This window comes from Mustela nivalis (genome assembly GCF_964662115.1).
Source record: "Mustela nivalis genome assembly, chromosome: 3".
NCBI lineage: Eukaryota > Metazoa > Chordata > Mammalia > Carnivora > Mustelidae > Mustela > Mustela nivalis.
Genome location: NC_139022.1, coordinates 41,680,354 through 41,700,249, shown reverse-complemented (window position 1 = coordinate 41,700,249; position 19,896 = coordinate 41,680,354). Strand labels below are relative to the sequence as shown.

The 19,896-nt window shown below is 39.5% G+C and overlaps 1 protein-coding gene and 1 pseudogene across 3 annotated transcripts in view; both read right to left on the bottom strand.

The window, feature by feature from the left end:
* LOC309860995 (uncharacterized protein) overlaps positions 1-1,820 on the bottom strand; it is a 65,954-nt gene extending 64,134 nt beyond the window's left edge. For both annotated transcript variants that reach the window (XM_082723391.1, XM_082723392.1), the window contains exon 1: positions 1,534-1,820. In XM_082723391.1, coding sequence (XP_082579517.1) covers positions 1,534-1,606 — 73 coding nt within the window. In that variant the 5' untranslated portion in view covers positions 1,607-1,820. The remainder of the gene's footprint in view (positions 1-1,533) is intronic.
* Positions 1,821-11,328: 9,508 nt separating this feature from the next.
* On the bottom strand, positions 11,329-12,073 carry LOC309860996 (HIG1 domain family member 1A, mitochondrial pseudogene; annotated as a pseudogene). Its single transcript has one exon. The product of its transcript is annotated as an HIG1 domain family member 1A, mitochondrial pseudogene (transcript).
* Positions 12,074-19,896: the final 7,823 nt, after the last annotated feature.

Genomic DNA, 19,896 nt, shown 5'->3' with positions numbered 1-19,896 from the left:
TAAGTATATATGCGTATATATATATATATATTATTTTCACAGATTTAATGATGAAAGGAACTAGACACAAACTATACATTGTATGCTTCCGTGAAACTTAAAAAAACGGGTAACTGATCTAGAGTTTCAGAAGTCAGAGCAATCATCACTTTTTATGGCACATGGCATAGAGAATTCAGAAGCATGTGGAAGATTGTAAGGAACTGAATGATGAGGATGAGGAGTGCAGAGGGTTTGTAAAGGGATGAATGTCAGAACACAGGCTACCAAAGGACATGGACTGGATGTCTATACTCCACCTCAAGTCCAGCTCTTGGGAATCTGACTGCTTCTGGCCTACTTAAAGCTGTTGGTACTTTCATGCCTTCCTGATAACATAAATGCTTTGGTGGTTCACACTGACATACCCTTCCATGTTTCTCTGCTAACATTCTCATACCCAGACCCTCTCCCAGCATTTCTTCAAGAAAGAGCACTGCTCTCTGCTGATCTTTTTGGGATTACTCCGGTCCTAGTAAGGACTATTCCCTAGCAACTGATGGTTTCTGTTGATCACGGAAGAAAACCGAGTTAGAGTCCGTGATCAAAGGACCGAGACTGACGCAAAGCGAAGGTCAAGCAAAGCTTTATTTCTGCCAAGCATCAGAAACCAAACAGACCGGTAGGGGCCGTCTCTCATGAAAAGGCCGCCCCCAAGGAGGCCTGCTCCGGAAGACTATTACTCCAAGGACTACCTTAACGGCTATTCTAAGGGCCATTCTAACGGCTATCCCAACGGCTATTCTAACTGCTATCCCAACAGCTATTCTAACTCCTCCTACGACTCCCCCGCCCCAGCCTCACAGACTAACCTTTATTGAGGTGGTTGAGCCCGGCCTACACACAGGTGGCCAATGAGACTGAAACACACCACAGTAAATATATGCGCACCCCACTGACTGGATGTCTCCATCTGGCCTGACTGGTCCCTGGTCCCTATATCCAGGGGTTGCAAGTAAGCTCCTCGGGGAGGGGTGGGGCCAATCTAAGTTTACAACCAAAGAGATCCCTCTGGCTAACCAGGCCCCTACAGACTGGACATGAGTTTTCGCATCAGGCAGCCGAGTATCAACTGATGGGCAGAATTGGAGAGCTGATAACAAATATATTAACCATAAACTAAGGATCCCCACATACTCTGGATGGATGGGGAGGTTTTACAAATGGGTAGGCTCTATTTACCCAATTCCTGTGAATACTGCACCTATGAATTCCATTTCTTCCCTCAATCAATATCTTCCCCCAAAATGTAGGCACACAGTTCCTCTCTACCCACTAAATGTGAAAAGGGTTTGTAATGAGTTCCTATTGAGGGTACAGAAACAGGAGACTCATATTCCCAAATCAGGGCAGAGAAAAAGATGATAACTGGGCCTCATGTGTACCTTTCTCCCTCTGGCTTTGGAGAGATGCTGTGCTGGATGTCTATAGGTCTATGCAGACCTCCTCAACCCTCCTCTGCCTGGACTTGAAATGCCCTTCCTTTCTCCTTACCAGAGAATGAGGAGTAATAGGAATTTTCTGATTCAGAATATTCACTTTGACTCATAGTCTGAAGGACTGTCATCCAAACAGTGGCCAGGTTGTGGATGTTTTTGTAACATTTATGGTCCTAAAAAATTTAATAAAGTCATAAAAATAGCTGGTCCCATTCTGTTTCCCTCTTATACTCTTGCCCGTAATCTACTTAATCTATCTTGTACCTAATCTACTTAAATAAGAGGGCTTGGGCTGAGCAGCTCAGTTGTACCTCCCATCCATGCTCAGACCCCACCTGTGTATTTCCCTTACCATCCTCATTAGCCCTAATTATTTGCGATATGGAAGAGAAATATGGTAGTAGGATGAGGCAGATGATTCTTCTGCAGCCTCACTACCAGGAGGGACCACGGCAGAGGACTTAGGATGGGCTGCATCCTCCTGGGTCGTCTTGAATTCTGGTGAATGGAATCAAAATAAAACAATATATTGAGATGCGGCATCTTCTGGAGTCTGTATCCTTTCAAAAGAGCCACACTGAGTAAACACTCTAAGTTAGACAACATTACCACATATGACACTTGCTCTCACAGAAATTGATTTCCTCAGTAGAAAACTCTAATATTAAGGTGAGTTTACCTTTGGAAACTTCACTTCCTCCAAAAGAGAAGTAAATAATGATCAAAATTGTGTTTATGGTATATGCCCATAATACTGAGAACCTTGCATGTGGGATTTCTGGAGATGTGTAAAGAACACTGAATATGTAGAAAGAACCATCTCTGTAAAACAGCATGCAGTCACTAAAGTTGGATATTTTCAGCTTGATTTTCCTCATGAGTAACTGTGTAAGTAGGGAGGATGGGGTACAAGTTTTATGAAGAATTCTGCATGTGTATCTATCTAATTCTATGTTGGTGTCTTTCTATACACACATATGTAGAGTGAAAGGACAGACAGATATAACGATATTATAGATATAGACAAAATAAATTTTCAGGGCTTCCTGGGAATCATGGTGCTGGAGATGCTCAAATTAAGACTTCACAAACTTGCCCCAAACTCTTCTAGAATTGTATTTCTATACTTCTCTTAGAGTTTTAATCTTCCCATTCAGATCCTTTAAGAGCGTCTTCCAACGAAGACAGGTATCCCGACATGGTACATTTCTGCCTATTAATTAAGAACAGACACCCTGGGCAGTCCTTGAGCAAAGGGGTCATTTATGGCCATAGCTGAGCACTGGCACTTAATTCTTATTTTTGGTTAACATGTTGCCTCACCTCCCTGCCTGATTCCCCCTCAGACCCACCTCTCACCCACCACATACCATGGGGAATGACACTGTCTGCAGACACACAGGAGTATTCTGAGTTTGCATCTGCTGCCATCTGGCCATGGCCTTGGGGCAACCCAGAGTTTCCAGGTAAAACATCTTCATCTGTGCTTAAAACTTCTGGAAAAGAGAAGGAAAAGCAGACAGGTGACTTTTTTTTTTTTTTTTTTTTTTTTTTTTGCCTTCACTAAACTTTAAAGAAATAGTATGTATAATAACCCACAGGGCACTTGTCCCCATGAAGATTATAGTCTAGCTTCCGTTCAAAGTTCTAAAATCTAGGTATCTAAAAACATTTTCTGGAATGAAATGTCTGGTTACCTCTGAAAGCCTTATGTTGTTTTCTGCCATGGATCAGAGGCTCAAATTCTTGCCTAGTACATGGTAAGGTGCCTGCACTCTCACTATTCTGTTTATCACAAGAATAAATTCAGAGCATGTCAGTAAAGGTCTTTGGTCTGCCAGCTGTGGTTTATGATATGAAAGTCCTGTTGCTTGCGGGTAGGGTTCAAATTTACAGGACGGAACTGACAGACTTCCACTGCAGCTCCTTGGCCTCCTCCTTCAGGTACCAGGGTCGGACCTTACCTGAGGGCTCTGCTGCACAGCTCTGCGGGACCAAGAGACTCCAGTAGGATTCCCAAGGTTGACTCTAGGCCACACCTCCCCACATTAGGCACAGCTCCCCTCTGAGGAGCTATGACTGCCAAATGGCTCAGCTGTCACTTGGCCCAGTTGGTGGTGTCACCCTCCTCACATTCCCACACACTGTTCTGATTAATTTTGCATCTATACTCACTGTACACATAAGCCTACCTCTAAAACTTACCAATGAACAGCGAAATTCTCGGTTGTTGGTTATTTCCCTGGTAAAATATGTGTATTTCTAGGATCATCTCGATCTCTGCCATGAATTTAAACATATCACAAAAATCACCGGTTAGTTTTTCTTCCTCCTAATCTACATTTCCAAACTCAACGTTCAGGAAATAGGTCCATTTTTGTTCCTTAGAAAATAACTAAAACATATTAAGTCTCCTCCTGAGTTTAAAAACTTCAGGGAAGCTTATAACTCAATGTTTACTTCACAAAATGCACCTACATTGTCTCTTGGGTCGTTGGAGAGTGTCTGATAGGTCATGTTGGTTAAGGAATGAGACAGTTCAGTGGGGGTGGTGTATTTTCTAGGGACTTAGTATGTGTGCCATGTTTGTGAACACAGTCTGATGTGTGTATGTGTCTGTCACGTGTCCTCAACAATTTTATGCAGAGAGTGTAGAGGTGACATGGCCATTGTATGTGAGGTAGCATGAGCATCGTGGGTGACACTGCAGCATCCTGCTAGAGACGTACAGCAGAATGTCTTCCCTGTATGACAAGTGACCTGTGTGTCACATAGTATAAAGTTTAAGTAGTTGCAGAGTATCTATTTGGTTTGTGAGTGAAGTATGGAGCTGGGTGATTTTGTGATAACTGCTGAGATTGGGAAAGCAATACACACTGACCACGTGAACGATGGTTGTGGCACTTCATGTGAGCTCCTTGACTGAGGAATTACATGGGGGGTCTAGGGGGCTGGAAACGGGAGTTTTATAAAATGTTAAATGACTGTATTGGCTTCGTGCATTGTTAATGTGAAATTACAAAATCCTACAAGAGTGAGATTATTTGTGTGAGTTCAACATTAGAGTGGCTAAGGAAGGACATTAGAGAGAGCAAACTTGAGGAATGCATATGCTGCAAAATGAGATGTAAATGTTCAAGACATGAGGATCTGAGATTATGAGTGTGTCTGAGAGTGCAAGGATATGGGAGTGGAGAAGGAGAAATTCAGGGATGAGTGTAAACGGGTAAATATGAGAGGACACTGGGTTAAGTCCAGCAGTGGGTGTGACAGAATAAAGATTTCTGTGTTTTTATGAGGGTAGGAGGTTACTAGAGGGAGAAACTAAGGACCCTTTCAAATCTCTCCCCTTCTTCACGCATGAAAGGACATATGCTCAGGAGCTCCTAATCAGAGAAAAAAGGGAAATCTACTGGTTTATCCTTACATGCCCTAGCTGGTCCCTCCTGGCCCATTTCACAAAAGTTGTCAGAGGTCTGTCCACATTCTGACCAACAGACCTCATCTTCAAAACACAGCCTACCCAATAAGAATCCTTTAAATAGTCTTACCATTTTATTTTTTTAATTGTTTTTTTAAAGATTTCATTTACTTATTTGAGAGAGAGAGACTAAGAGAAAGAGGGAACAGAAGCCGGGGGACTGGGAAAGGGCGAAGCAGGTTTCCTGCTGAACAGAGTGCCCAATGCAGGTACCGATCCCAGGACCCTGGATCATGACCTAAGCTGAAGGAAGACGCTTAATGACTGAGCCACCCAGGTGCCCCAGTGTTACCATTTTAAATGAATGAACTGAACCATGTGTTTTTCTCCATTTGGTCCTGAAATTACACTAGAGATTTAAAGGCAAAAAAAGGGATAAACAAAAAGGACCAAGAATGACAAAGATAATCACAAACTGAAATGTGAAATCCACAACAGATATATCGGTAGTGCATGACACAGAATCGGAAAGACCGATTCTAAAGTCTCTACAGAAGAATTACAGGGAAAACTATGTCAAAGAATCTCAGAAACACCAGGGAGTATTAGGGAACGGAGCTCTCGAAGCTGGGTTAGAGATCTCTTCCCCTATCCCAGAAGTAAGGAAACAACTGTACCCCTGTCAGGATAAAGCCAGAATTTTCCTCTCTGGAACGATTTAGCCAGGGAAAGAGGTAGTGGGAAACATATGGTGCCCACTGAGGAGCTGGAACCATACTGAAGGAGAAAATTCTTCCAAGAAAGACAGAAGGACCTAGAAGGAGAGAGAGAGAGAGAAAGGAAGGTAGGATAAATGGAAGGAATAATGGAAGGAAAGGGAAGGGGAAAAGAAGGGAAGGAAGGAAGGAAGGAAGGAAGGAAGGAAGGAAGGAAGGAAGGAAGGAAGGGAAAGAAAGAGAGATTGATTATTCCTCTCAAGGGGTGAGATGTTCTATCCTCCCTCTATCTGACCTAAGAAAAATGGCAGCCTCTTAGGTACTAGGTACCTTACCAGCCCCAGAGAAAAACTCAAAACACTAACAGTTGGATATCTGACAATAAAAAAAGTTCTAGCCCTAATATTTTACAATGAAGCCTTGTAATCCATAAGTAACAACATGCACAATAACTTCCAATCAGCTATTTTAGGGCCCCCTGTATTGTTCTGAGGGAAAAAACAAAAAAAGGAAGTTGAAGCCTAGTGAAGAGCAATGAACAGAACAAAAGCATCAAAATGGCTTCTAAGCTTCGGAAAGAATAAGGAAAATATGACATCCATAAAATTGAGTGGTATAGAAAGGTATAAGAAACAAAACATTGGGTTATGGAAAAGAACACGTTCAAGTGAAAAATCTGATGGTGAAAAAGTACTATTTAAATGAAATATATGGAGAATAAATATGAGAAGACCCGGAATTCTTCTATCTTTTTTGTTCGCTTAACATTATTTAAGAAACTCTTTTGCTGTATCTGGTGTAGGAGATAAAGTAGTAGAAAGGCAAAGTTTCTTGAAGGGTTTCTTTCTAGTGGGAAAGACATAATCAACGTAAAGAAGTCAATAGTGCAGAGGCAGTGTTAATAACTAAGGAGAAAAAACAGGAAGGAGATTATGAGATATTGGAAGAAGACTAAAGTTGTAGAGTGCGTAGAAGGCTTCACCATGACTTTTGAGAAAAAGACCAGAAGCAAGTAAGTGAGACAGCAAGGGGTGTTGACATGTGAGAGGAAAACATTCCAGCAAAAGAGAACAGCCAAGTCTCTCAAGAGCATGCTTGGTAGGTGCCAAGAACACCAAGGAGCAGCATCCTGGAACTGAGAAAATCAGGGGAAGGGAGGAGGAAACTATGTCAATGGAGATCAAGGAAAGCAAGACTGGGTAAGATCTTATAAATCAAGATAAAGTGGGCTTGGAGCAGAGAGATGATCAAAGACTGACAGAAGTTAGACATAAAAAGACACATATCTCGGGGAATTGAAAACAGTATTGGGCAACACATACAAGAAACAGTTATTGTGCAAACTTAATTTCAAAAGCAACCAAAAAGAAACGCAATTAAACAACAAAAGGAATACAGACAGAAGAAGCAGTCCTACATGGTAGCAAGGAAAGACCTTTACTTCAACTTCTTGCTTGAACACACCAACTCACTGTTACTTGTCAAATAACTCCTTCTGAAATAGACCTGAAAACCAGATAAAAAGCTCCTCCACAACAAAAGATAAAAGGGCCACATTAAGATAGGAAGGAGAGGAAGAGATGCAGTCTCACCAAAAGTGCCACTCCCAGGGCTGTAGGGATCTCAGGAATATGGACAGAGCTTTTCCCTGAGGAGTAAGAGGTTTGTGTCCCACATAAGGCATGCCAAACCTTGCAACCTGAACCAGAGAGATGCAAACCCAAAAATACCTGACTTTTGAAACCAACTGTCTCACATCTCAAAGACAGAAAGGGCTGCAAGGCGCTGAGATTCTGATTTCCAAGGGCTCCAGCATCCAGACCCACTGCAAAACCAGCTCTTTGAAAAGTGCCTTCGACTATTCATTTGTTAATCTCTGCCTGAGAGATAGGGCCTCTTGGGATTCTGTCCAGAACACAGGCACTGGCAAGCACCATTTCTGCACTCCCTTCCACCTGGCTAGTGCCAGAAGATTCGCACAGTCACAGCTGTTGCCCCACTAAAGCTGGCAGGCATGCCCCACCCCAGAGCTCTACCACTCCCTCACCAAAACCAGTGGATGTGTCTTAACCCTGTGCTCTCCTCCAGCCTCACTAAAGCTAAAATGAGTGGACCTTTCTGGGTCTTGCACTCAACCTGCTTGCAAAAGCTGGCAGACCCACATGGTGCACAAAGGACACCCTGGCTCTGGTGGCCAAGGGGTGCTTGCCTCTCTGGGCCTCACAGGCCTAAAACAACTGAGCAGACAGTTATTGGCAGGCTATCACCACCAGGCACTGCAAAGACAGTAGACCGAAATGTATCCCGAGCCTTCCTATGAAAAAAATCTGTTTACCTGTCTTAGAGGTTCAGCCTAAAGGGCAGGCTTTCAGTTTGGCACATATGAAGAGGCTACAGAGGTGCTCTCAGGGAATGTAAGCCACGGAAAGCCATCATTCCACTTTCCGAAGGACTGGCTACAGCATGGCAGTACCTCTCAGAAAAGAGTTTACACACTCATCAGCTCATCAGGAGACCCAAGTTTTGTGAATGTCAAACACCTCCTGATCTCCTGGACAGGAGGTCAGCAGGATTTACCACTGTGTTTCCAGGGGATTGCACATATTTTCATGCTTTAAAAGCCGCTAAGGGTATGGCTTCCAATCAGCCTGAAACGGGGTGCTAATTGAGATTCCTTCCATTGGAACAATGACAAGTCTTGGCAAACCTTCAACAATTGGGACCACATGGCTTCACTGGTGATATCTACTAAAATTCAAAATTCAAAGAAGATTCAATATTGATCCTTCCCAAACTCTTCAAAACAAACAAACAAACAAACAAACAAACAAAACCAAAAAAGAAAACAAAGAAACAAACAAAAAAATGAAGAACTTCCTCTTCCTTGAAGAGGAAGGAATGCTGCCAAACTCATTCTACAAGGCTACCAATACTATTAGCAAAACTGGACAAAGACACTAAAAAACAAATGAACAAAAACCAAATGAACATACAAACAAACAAAAAGCTATGGGCCAATATTCCTGATGAATATAGATTCAAAAGTCCTCAACAAAACACTGGGAAACCAACAATATATTTAAAGGATCATATACCATGATCAAGGGGTTATTTATCCCAGGCATGGAAGGACGACTCAACAGCTCCAAGTCAGTCAACCTGATATAGGACATTAACAAAATAAGAGAAATGGTGAAGACGGTCTCCACAGATGCAGAAAAAGTATGTCACAAAGTCCAACACCCATTTAAGATAAAAACCCTCAACAGGGCAGGTACAGAGAGAAGGCATCTCAGCATAATAAAGGCTATGTATGACAAGCCCACAGTAGACATACTCAATGACGAAATGCTAAAAGCTTTTTCTCTAAGATCCAGAACCAGAAAGAGATGCTCACTCTTGCCACTTCTGTTCAGCAGTATTGGAAATCCTAGCCAGGGAAATTATGCAAGAAAAATAAATAAAAGGCATCCAAATAGGAAAGGAAGAAATCAAATTGTCACTATTTGCATAAGACATGATTTCATTGATAGAAAACCCTATAGACTCTAACAAAAATATGTTCTGATAAATAAAATCAGTCAAGGTGTAAAGTTACAAAATCTATTCACAAAAACGAATTGCATTACTATATACTAATAATGAGCTATTAGAGAGACAAATTAAGAAAACAATCTCATTTACAAATGCATCAAAAAGAATGAAATGTCAAGGAATAAATTTGTCCAAGCAGGTGAAAGACCTGTACTCTGAAAACTCCAAGATACTGATGAAACAGACAGAAGATGACACAAACAAATGGAAAGATAAACTGTGCTCATGGATTAGAAGGATTAATATTGTTAAAATGGCCATACTACCCAGAGAAAATTTACAGACTCAGTTCAATCTCTATCAAAATTCCAATGATAATTTTCACAGAAATAGAACAATCTTAAAATTTGCGTTGAACCACAAAAGACCCTGAAAAATCTTGAGGGGAAAACAAAAAAAAAGAACAAAGCTAGAGCCATTGTGGTCCCTGATTTCAAATTATATTACAAATCTATAGTAATTAAAACAGTATGGTACTACCATAAAAACATACAAAGATTAATAGAACAGAAAGATGAGCCCAGAAATGTATGATCAATAAATTTAAAACAAAGGAGCCAAGAATATACAAGGGGGGAAGTGCCATCTCTTCAGTAAATATAATACAGGGAAAATGGACAGTCCCTTGCAAAAGAATAAAACTATCATTAACATCTTATGCCATACATAAAAATTAACTGGAAATGGGTTAAAATTTTGAAGGTAACCATAAAACTCTTAGAGGAAAACAGTTAATGTACTATAACCAATATAGTCAGGATTCAAAGTAAATCATTTACAACTAAAAAATTGAAGGTGTACTAATATATTTAACAATTTCAAGGAAGTAATTATAGAAATATAATATTACTATTTTATATCAGGTGGTAGAGAAAAGGAGAATAGAAGGAAAGAAGAAACTCGCTCATTTTAACATTTCTCATTGTATAGAAATATTACAAATTTTGTGTGAAAAGATAGATCACTTTCACCAAAAGTGAAAAAAGAGAGATTTAATATTACCTTCCACACCTAAAACATCCTGAATCATAAACTGAACATTGCGGGCAGGGGGGCGGCGGGCAGGAAATAGACTACTGTGTCCTATCAAGTCTAACAAAACAACAGAGGAGGGCTTCCCAACCAATATTTCAGAGCACACTACTGTGGTGCTACTGGTTATAACAACACTAAGATATCATCGGCCTTATGGATTCAGGAAGGGGCTGGACTAGCCAGATTCCCCAAGGGGGATCCCAACCAACAGAAACTAGTCTCTTCTGTTTATTCTAGTATGTAGTAAAATATAATCATTTTCAATATAATACAGGGTGAAGAAGGGCACTTAACACTACAGCACTGCATGCATATACAGAATTCTTACACTGTTCTTCATTTTGTCTAAGGGTTTTATTTATTTATTCATGAGAGACAGACAGAGAGAGAGAGAGAGAGACAGAGGCAGAGGAAAAAGCAGGTTCCCAGAACAGCAGGGAGCCTGATGAGGGACATGAGCTGAAGGCAGATGCCTAACCGGCTGAGCCACCCATGGGCCCTCCACTGTCCTTTAGTTACACACTCATCTATTATTTTGTTGTCTGGTAATTTAGTTTAAGAAAACCATAGAAAAGTCCTGTAGAGAATGAAAATGAAACTCACCTAGGTAAAAGGAAATTTGGGGAGGAAAAAAATTTGGTTATTTAGGTAGAAATGGTCTTTTTTTTTTTAATTTGTTAATATTTATGATTCTTACAGAGAAAATAAGCTTCATACATTTAAAAAAGTTTTTCACTTAACCTTTGCTTTAGTACTTAAAATACACATTTCAACATTTAAAAATTATTCTAATACAAGAGCACCATTAATATAACTCTACAATTACAAAAGAAGCTAAACTGGGAACCAGTTAAGTTATTCTCATGTTTACAAGTATGATTCTGAAATAAATATTACTTCTATAAACAGCTCTTTATGGCTTTTTAGGTTTGGCTTAAATAAATGTATTTTAGGTTGTGGGGAAGCTTACTATATTTCATGCACTGTTCTGAAAGGATTAAGAGCGAACCAATCCTAAAAACTGAAGTACCCAATCAATCTGCAAAATAGGCAGAAAAAAGTTAAATGGGATCCCTACATAACATCAAAAGCATGTTTTGATACTAGAATCAAATCAGCAACTAGGAGTACTTCAGGACTGGCACAATGTCCTCTTCATAACTGATTTTATCATAAGAGTTTAAGGAGGAGCATATTTTCCACTGTCCAGTCCATTTAAAAGTGACATGTTTCTTCTTTTGTGCTAATGTGACTCCCCTGAATGACCTAGCTAGTTGATTGGTCACTAGTAATTTGGTAACCAGTCAAATCAAGCCTGTAAGAAAGGAAGCCAATTCTTAAACTACCATATTATCTGACCCATTCAAATAATTTATTTTCAACATAAACATATAAACTCAATATGAGACGCCTAAGTAAAGCAAACACCACCAACAAAACTGAGACAGCTTCTCTTCCTCTAAGGTTTAGGCTTTGCCCAGAATTCCTTATACATGGAATACCCCATATCAAGAGTCATTGCTCCCACAACAAAGTGTTGGGCTGCCACACGCATGTGGATCAAGTGAACAGACATTTTAGTATTTCCCCTGCTCTTCAATTTATATAATCCATATGCAACAATTGCTGCAAACCTGGCCATTGCAATGGGAACAAAAGGTGCCTCTCTAGCTTTTCGGATAAGTTTAGATCCCTGATCTTCATCATATGAAGAAAGAGAAACATCTGTGCCAGTTGACATAGTGGCTGAAGAATCCTCCTACAGGGACAGGACTCAGTCTCCAACTGGTTTCTCAGAAATGGTCTTAATTATACATTTTTTTCAGACCTGCTAGATTGCAAATAAGTTGACTATGATATATTATGCAGTTATGCATGAGAAGTGATGGTAAAATTAAAAAAAAAAAAAGGTAGATAAATAAACTCACTGTTTCTGAGGTTTGTTCATTAGATAAAAGCTAATACTTAAATTTAGTTCATGTTGCCACCTGTGAAAGCTGGTATACAAATGGACTACTGGGGGGAAAAAAAGAGTAACACTAAATATTCAACAAGATAGTCAAATTCAGGATGTTTCTTCTTCAAGGGTAGTAGATTTAGCATTCTATGTAGAAGATTTACTTCCAGGACAATTGGACTCCATATCCTCTCTCTAAATGACCCAAATGGTGTCATTACCACAGCCATATCCCCAAAAGTCACCATCAATTCATGAGTCTCTAACTGCAGAGAAGAATGCATTCCAAAGTCCAAGGAAGGATTTTTTTCAAAGTCTAAATGATACAAATGGGAGGACCTGATAGCATAAGCTGTATTTAATGGGAATCTCTGATATCTCAAGCCATTGGCCAGCCACAATCTCTCTAAAAACAAAAACAAACACCAACAATGACAGAATCAGTAAAAAGCTAGAACTTATTAAACAAGCTCAAGTTCCATGGCTCCAAGAGGTGCCAAGGTAGTTAAGTGCTGTTCATCGGCCCTCTCCTGTATCCTGTTCTACATTTCTTTTTCCCTGCCTCATTACTTTTACTGACCTAGGTTGTTTACCCAGTGGAATGGCCTAGATTTAATCTCTGAGAAGTATGAGCCCCTAGTTATCTTGGATTGCTGCAATTGCACATTTACTGTTTTCCCTGATTGTGGACATACCAAAAGGTATCCTAGCAATGTCCAGCCTCCAGACACACTTGATCCTTTCTGTGGTATCTAGTAACAGTCTTAGGTCCCTAGATCTTCACGCTTATCAGGGCTGATTACATCCAAAAGTGCAATAACTTCTTTCTCTGCTGCTCTGTAAGAAAGACTAGATTTTTCTTTCTTTCTTTTTTTTTTTTTTTTAACTCTTAGAGACATAACACTATTCAATAGCCACCGGATCAATGCTGTGTCCTCTACCAAATATACTTTCAGGCTCCCACCCAAAACAATCATCCCTCTGTTTAGTAACTTGGCTGAGAGCCAATGTTTTCTGAGGCAGCAGCTTCCAGGTGATGTGATAGGATTACACGCCTGTCCTACCTGCTTATCGTAAAACTGGCCCTGGGGTCTAAGGCAGTGATGTGATAGATCACATGTAAGTAGACACATAGATGCTTTACTCTGATCTCCCTTCCAGGAGGAACTCATGGCCCACTCTAGGAGGTACATTCAACAGACAGTGCCATGTATCAGTTCTCAGCATCTGCTGAGAGTGGTCAGTATTTAGCAACTTAATGAGGAAGGGGTGTAAATCCCCAGGCATTTCTACTTGGCGCAGGACCACTCTGACAAATAATATTTGCTCCAAAGCTCCCCACTAGTAGGCAATGGCTGTAAAATAAGTTTCACAGTTCAACTTCTCTCTATACCCAACCCTGCTTTTATTTTCCTCTTTTGATAGGTTTTAGTCACTAATTAACACCTTATATTCCTCCAGAAAATCCAATCAAGGATGATTTGTGCCGAGGAAGTAGAAAAAGGCAAGATGGCAATTTCTCATCTTGCACGCTAGTCCATATACACAAGGAGTCCATAGAAACCAAGTAGCAGCCACAGTTTAGAATTCAATAGGACTTTCTATGTGCTTCCTAGAAAAAGACTGACCCTTTGGGGAACTAGGATCTCTAATCAGGCACAGTATAGAATTTCAGAAAGAAGAAACAAAATGTCCCCCAGTGGGTCATCAGGAGTGATGCTAACTTTACCTCTTCCACCCCCTCTACTCTTCCCACTAGGGACAAAGTATAGCATTAAAGGTTTTGCTACAACTAATACACTGCATAGCAGAGGTATTTACAGAGGTTCTGTAAACGTGCAGAGTACGCTCATAACTTGGCATTTTAATTGCACCTTTGGTTGGGTATTCCAATATTCTAGCATTTGTGCATCTCCTGAGCGATTCAGTATGTGGTAAAAAGGGGAGGGATCACAAAGTCCTACATGCAATTCCATACTTCCATTGAGAGAAAAGGAACTCCTGGTCTGTTTTGATATGTGATATCCCATGGTGGTAAACCAAACACGAAACACTCTGAAAAATGGTACTAACTGGAGCCTTGAGAGGATAAAAATCCAATGCACATTCAGGATGTGTCTCTTCTTACTAAACTAAATATATGACCTTTCTAGAACAGAAAGGATTCCATACATCAACTTGCCGCCCAATGAACAACAGGAATTCCTGAGGAAGAGTGCCATCTGGTGACAGCAATAACTAAAAGAGCCTTGGTAAAAAGGAGTTCATACTGTTGGGCCTATTCATAGCCTTCTCTGCCATCATGACCACTACAGAGAGTTCTGGGTTGGAAAATTTGCTCTCCTCTGGGAACTGGATTAGTGTTGGGGACTTTTGATGGAAAAGCTAGCACACAACCCTTAAGATGTCCATCTTACCCTCTTCTGCTGGCACAAACTGAACAGTACCCCTATTGGCTACCCACTTATTCTTCTCCTAGAGGTGACATACTCTGTTAACCACCTCCATAGCACTCTGTAGCCAACCTCCCCTGGCTGCTGCTCCTCCCCTATGGCCCTTCATGATGATTCCATCCACCAGCTTATGGAGGTTAAGTAATCCTAGGCATCCTCTTTCCCACCCCTGCCCCAGGATATACCATCATTCTTATTGTGCTTTTGAGCCTGTCTTTACCCTCTTGGCCTTTCATAAATATCATCATCTGACAGATTTCCACCTCATTCCATCCACCAAGTGTCACCACAATGCTGCCAATTCTACTTCACCTAGGATGAGCCATTGGTTTTCCCAAAGGTCTTTACCAGGTGTTTAGTCTGAAATCCCAGGAGAGTTGTCCCAAATAAATTAAACTGTGGTGGGTCCTGACAATTCATGATGGCTATGTTTTGCAATTCTTAAAGGGTGTAGTTATTTTTCTTTTCCTTGTTAGACCCAGAACACCCCTGGATGTCTTGGGTTATAATTTAAGCCCAGCGTAAAATCTAGTGAGCAGAAAGGGCAACAGAAACTAATCCTGAGTGCCATACATGAGTTACAGAAGAGAAGCATTTGCACCATCTTACAAAATGGGAAAAATCTCTCTCTTAACAGGGAATAATACACTATGTCTATGGAGTCATAGAGGAATATGAGAATTCTTGATTAGGGGGGACATCAATCACTCCCATTTTTATATATCTAGGTCCCATGTTTTCCCAGCTAGGGTCCTTACCTTAGCAAGCAGATCCTGTCTTTGTTGAATTTGACCTCTTGTGGAAAGTGTCTTCTCCTATAATTAGGACCTGATCTGATTCTCAGCAATGATATTCTCTCCCAATGCAGGAGATATGAGCTTCTTTATATGCTACCAAGGAGGAGTTCCAACTTTCTCACTCCACTCATAAACAGCAATTAATTAATCTCAGTTTTTCCAGAAAACAACAACTTTTCTAAAGCTTCAATGAAAGTGGATGTGTATGCTCACCACAGGCGGCTCCTACCACACCAGGATATCCGACTGTGGTAAATACCTCTTGACTGGTCAAATGTTTTAGGGTTTCATATATTTCCCTATCAGGACCTCCACTGTTAATACAGGATGCATTCAAGGACATGCATCCCATCTCCTACTAAGAGCTCTATCACTCTTAGGATCAAATCCTGGACCTAATTTTTGGCATAATATCTCATAATCTCTCAGGAAATGAGAATAGATTTAGATAAGGCCATAGATGTCTTCTAGCTTTTAGAGCATGCTCTGAGGAAAGAGTTCATACTCTGATGCTATTGTTCTCTTTTTTCAAAAAATTTACAGCTATTAACAAAAGCCAGCAAAGAGCTGAGTCCTTACAATCACCACTGCTCCTTTATCTTTCAGTTGCTGGAGATATTGATTGTATAAACCCCTACATACCCTTGCATCTAAATGACATCTCAGTTTATCACTCATGGGGCTCATGGCAAGAAAGATGCTACAGTATTCATTGGTCATTAACACTCATTCCACTTATTACCAAGAAGCATCCCCTGTTGCCATCCAACTAATGAGTAATTCAGTTCCAGACTAATACTCCACTGTTCTGCTTCTTGGGCCATTTCCATTACAACATTTCCATTTCCATTACAACCACCACGATGTTGGAGAAAGCATTTAAGCAAACATAAAGAAAGATTCAGAAACTTGATGTGGACAGCTACTACCCTGCAAATTAACTCAGAGTTACTCAGTTACTCAGAGTTGAAGTTATATATGGTGGGCATCAAAAGTGCCTTCCAGGGATGCCTGGGTGGCTCAGTTGGTTAAACGGCTGCCTTCAGCTCAGGTCATGATCCCAGCGTCCTGGGATCGAGTCCCAGATCAGACTCCTTGCTCCACAGGGAGCCTGCTTCTTCCTCTGCCACTCTGTCTGCCTGTGCTCTCTCTCCCGCGCCTCTCTCTGACAAATAATTAAATAAAAATCTTTAAAAAAAAAAAAGTGTCTCCCATAATCATTTAAACATTTATTTTTATTTTTAAGTTTATTTATTTATTTACAACCAATGTGGGACTTGAACTCACAACCCTGAGATCAAGAGATGCATGCTCTTCTGACTGAGCCAAGCCAGGGGCCTGTTAATCATTTCTTAAAGGATAAATCCAATGAACTTCTTGAACATGCCTCACCTTTCCTGTCCCATAATTTTTCAAAAAGTACATCTAAAGATAAAATATACCAATATGAATTTATAGTTAACCCATTGTTTATACTTGGCTTCATGATCAATTCATAGCACAGGCAAATCTGTGTTATTTGAGCTAGCTCATTCAAAAACATGCAAACAAAAACAAAAACAAAATGCTCTATGAAATCATACCTGTTGCAGCTTCTTAAAATAATTTAACCTGATGTACTTTATATTAAAATGAGTTTTGGAAGTAGTCCTTTTCATTAAAAGCCAATCTACTACCTTTTTCAAAATGCAGTTGGAAAGACAAGGTACGATGAGTAACACCTGAATGATTTTTGACATTTTTAATAGCAAATTAAATAAAATTGAAAACCTAATCAGTGAAATTTAAATGACTGTTTGTGGGGTGAATGACAGTGAACCTCAGTGATAAAGAAAAGGAAAAGTAAGTGGGCCACATCAATCTTTACCATTGTTTCAACCTATTCTTTCCCCAAACATTTCACTCCCTTTTTCAGGATAGACAGAAAAAGTAAATGAAAGTACTCTAAGATTAGTAAGTTCCACTTTATTTTTTTAAAGATTTGTTTATTTGATCACTTCTTGGGCTTTTGGCTAAGATCAAGTGTAAAGATTTATTTATTTGAGAGCATGTGCACCAGAGCATGAGCAGGGGGAGGGGCAGAGGGATATGGAGAAGCAGACCGCCCGCTGAGCAGGGAACCTGAGGGGACCTGAGGTCCACCCAGGACTCTGGGATCATGACCTGAGCTTATGGCAGATGCTTAAAGGACTGAGCCACACAGGAACCCAAGTTAGTAAATTTCAGAAGAATCATGACCTGAGCTTATGGCAGATGCTTAAAGGACTGAGCCACACAGGAACCCAAGTTAGTAAATTTCAGAAGAATTTCAAGTTAGTATCTCTCCTATAAGCGAGATACGTTTTTGAAGGCAGACAATCTGAAATTCACATGCAAATGATAATAAATTTTTTTTACAATGACTTTGAGAACACATATGTAGAAGCGTGTATCAATACAGGATCAGATAACCTTTTTCAGTGATAAGGATGAAGAAGAGTTATGAATATTCTCCATGCATTCATGGAGCCACAGCCATATATCCTATACTTTTATGATGAAAAATGGCATGTATCTACTTCCCAACTGATATTCCACTTAAAAGGAAAGTCCATCATTGTCAGTAATAAAAAAAAAATATGTCATATAACCTGTGTTTCATAAATTAGTAAGATTGAAAAAGTAAGAATTCATAACTTGTGTGTTATCTTAATAGCTGAAGAATATAAAGGAAATGGAATACAGCATAGTTAAAATTTAAACCAAAAGGGAAATTCACAAAAGTCCAATAAAAATAAAAAAACAGCTTCCTAAAAATATTATTTTTCATTAACACAATCTCCACAAATTTATCCCTTCACTTTTGTAATTTCTTTGCATATTATTTTCTTCTGATTTCCATAGAAACAGTACAAATTATCTCATGCTAAGATAATTGTTGTCTCACACTGGCTTTGGTCACTTCTTGATTTTCTACTGATTTTCCATCTGGCCAAAACCAGTATTTTCATAAAATTTTAGAGAAGATAAAATGAAGCTTATTTTTGCACTTCTCAATGATATCTTGCATTCCCATGATTTAGTGAGTTTCCAGCCAAAAGACAAGAGAAAAGAGTATTTGGGTTCAAGTGAAAAAAAAACAATGGATTAGAGATGACTCACATTGCATTAAAAAACAACAACAACAACACATTACATTTAATGACAGTTTATGAAGAATTGAGAAATATCTAAAAATGTTAAATATAAATATTTATAGCATAGACAACTGCCTCCAAAGCTTCAACCCTTCCATTGGCCCTCCCATCAGTAATGAATGGTTTGGGACCACTCTTCTCAACTGTGCCTCCCGAAAACACAGAGCACAGAGTAAGCATGATGATCAATCATTATGTGTATAAACCACGACAACAAAGGTATTACCCCTAATTTGTATTTTAAAAAACACTCAGAAATAGGTGTTAAATAACTTTCCCCAAAGTTGGGGTTTCTAATTCTAAATCTTTATGAATACCGTCTTCAATCTCCCATTTTGTCCTGCTTCTCATTCATTCATCAACATCAACTCTTATCTCACAGGCCCATAAACCTGCCTTTTACTTTCTTTGCCTTGAGTTCATCCTATACTCAGCCATCTCTACAGGTGTTGCTGCCACCCGAAAACTTCTGTAGTATAGATTTCCTTTGCCTTAAGGGGGACAGTACGTTGAGTTCGATGTACTAGCATCAATCATTTTTCTTCTTATGCTTCTTTTCCCATTTCTAAAGATAAAATCAATGTATCTTTTGAAGTAGTCCCAATACCCTGAAAAACTGTTAAGTTTACAGCAAAGAAAGAGAATTATAAGACTTTACTTACTGAAGCATTTGATTTAATACTGAACTCTATCCAAAGCACCTCTGCCACTAATGTCAATATCTGTGCCATATTGTGTGGATTCAGAAATACAGGTAAAATGTTGGCCTGAGTTTACGGAAATTAAAAAAAGCCAATTATACTCGCTGCTGAACCAAACACCTTTCAAAATTCAACTAAAAACGTGAAATCATTTTTTAAAAATTCATGCCATACCTGACTAGAAAAAATAAAAGGCTAGAGAAAATTGATGAAAGATAAAGATATTAGATATATTTATATCTATAAATTTAAAATATATCTACATATATTTATTTATAATATGATACATTGATTGGATTGATTTTTCAATTTTAAGTTCTTAACTATAACTGACATGGAAATTATTTTCAAATTATCATTTGAAGCCTCTTGTAAATAAAAACCTTAAAAAGAACTGTGATTTCATTTTCCTTGGCTGTATCATTGTGAAACCTGCAAATATTAATGGACAACCCAGGAAAACCTCAGAGAAATCTGCCAAATAAATGCATATTTAGAGCAGGATTGTCAAAGATAAAGCCCTGAAGGAGACCCAAGCATCAGACCTGTATGTTTCCATATTAAACAA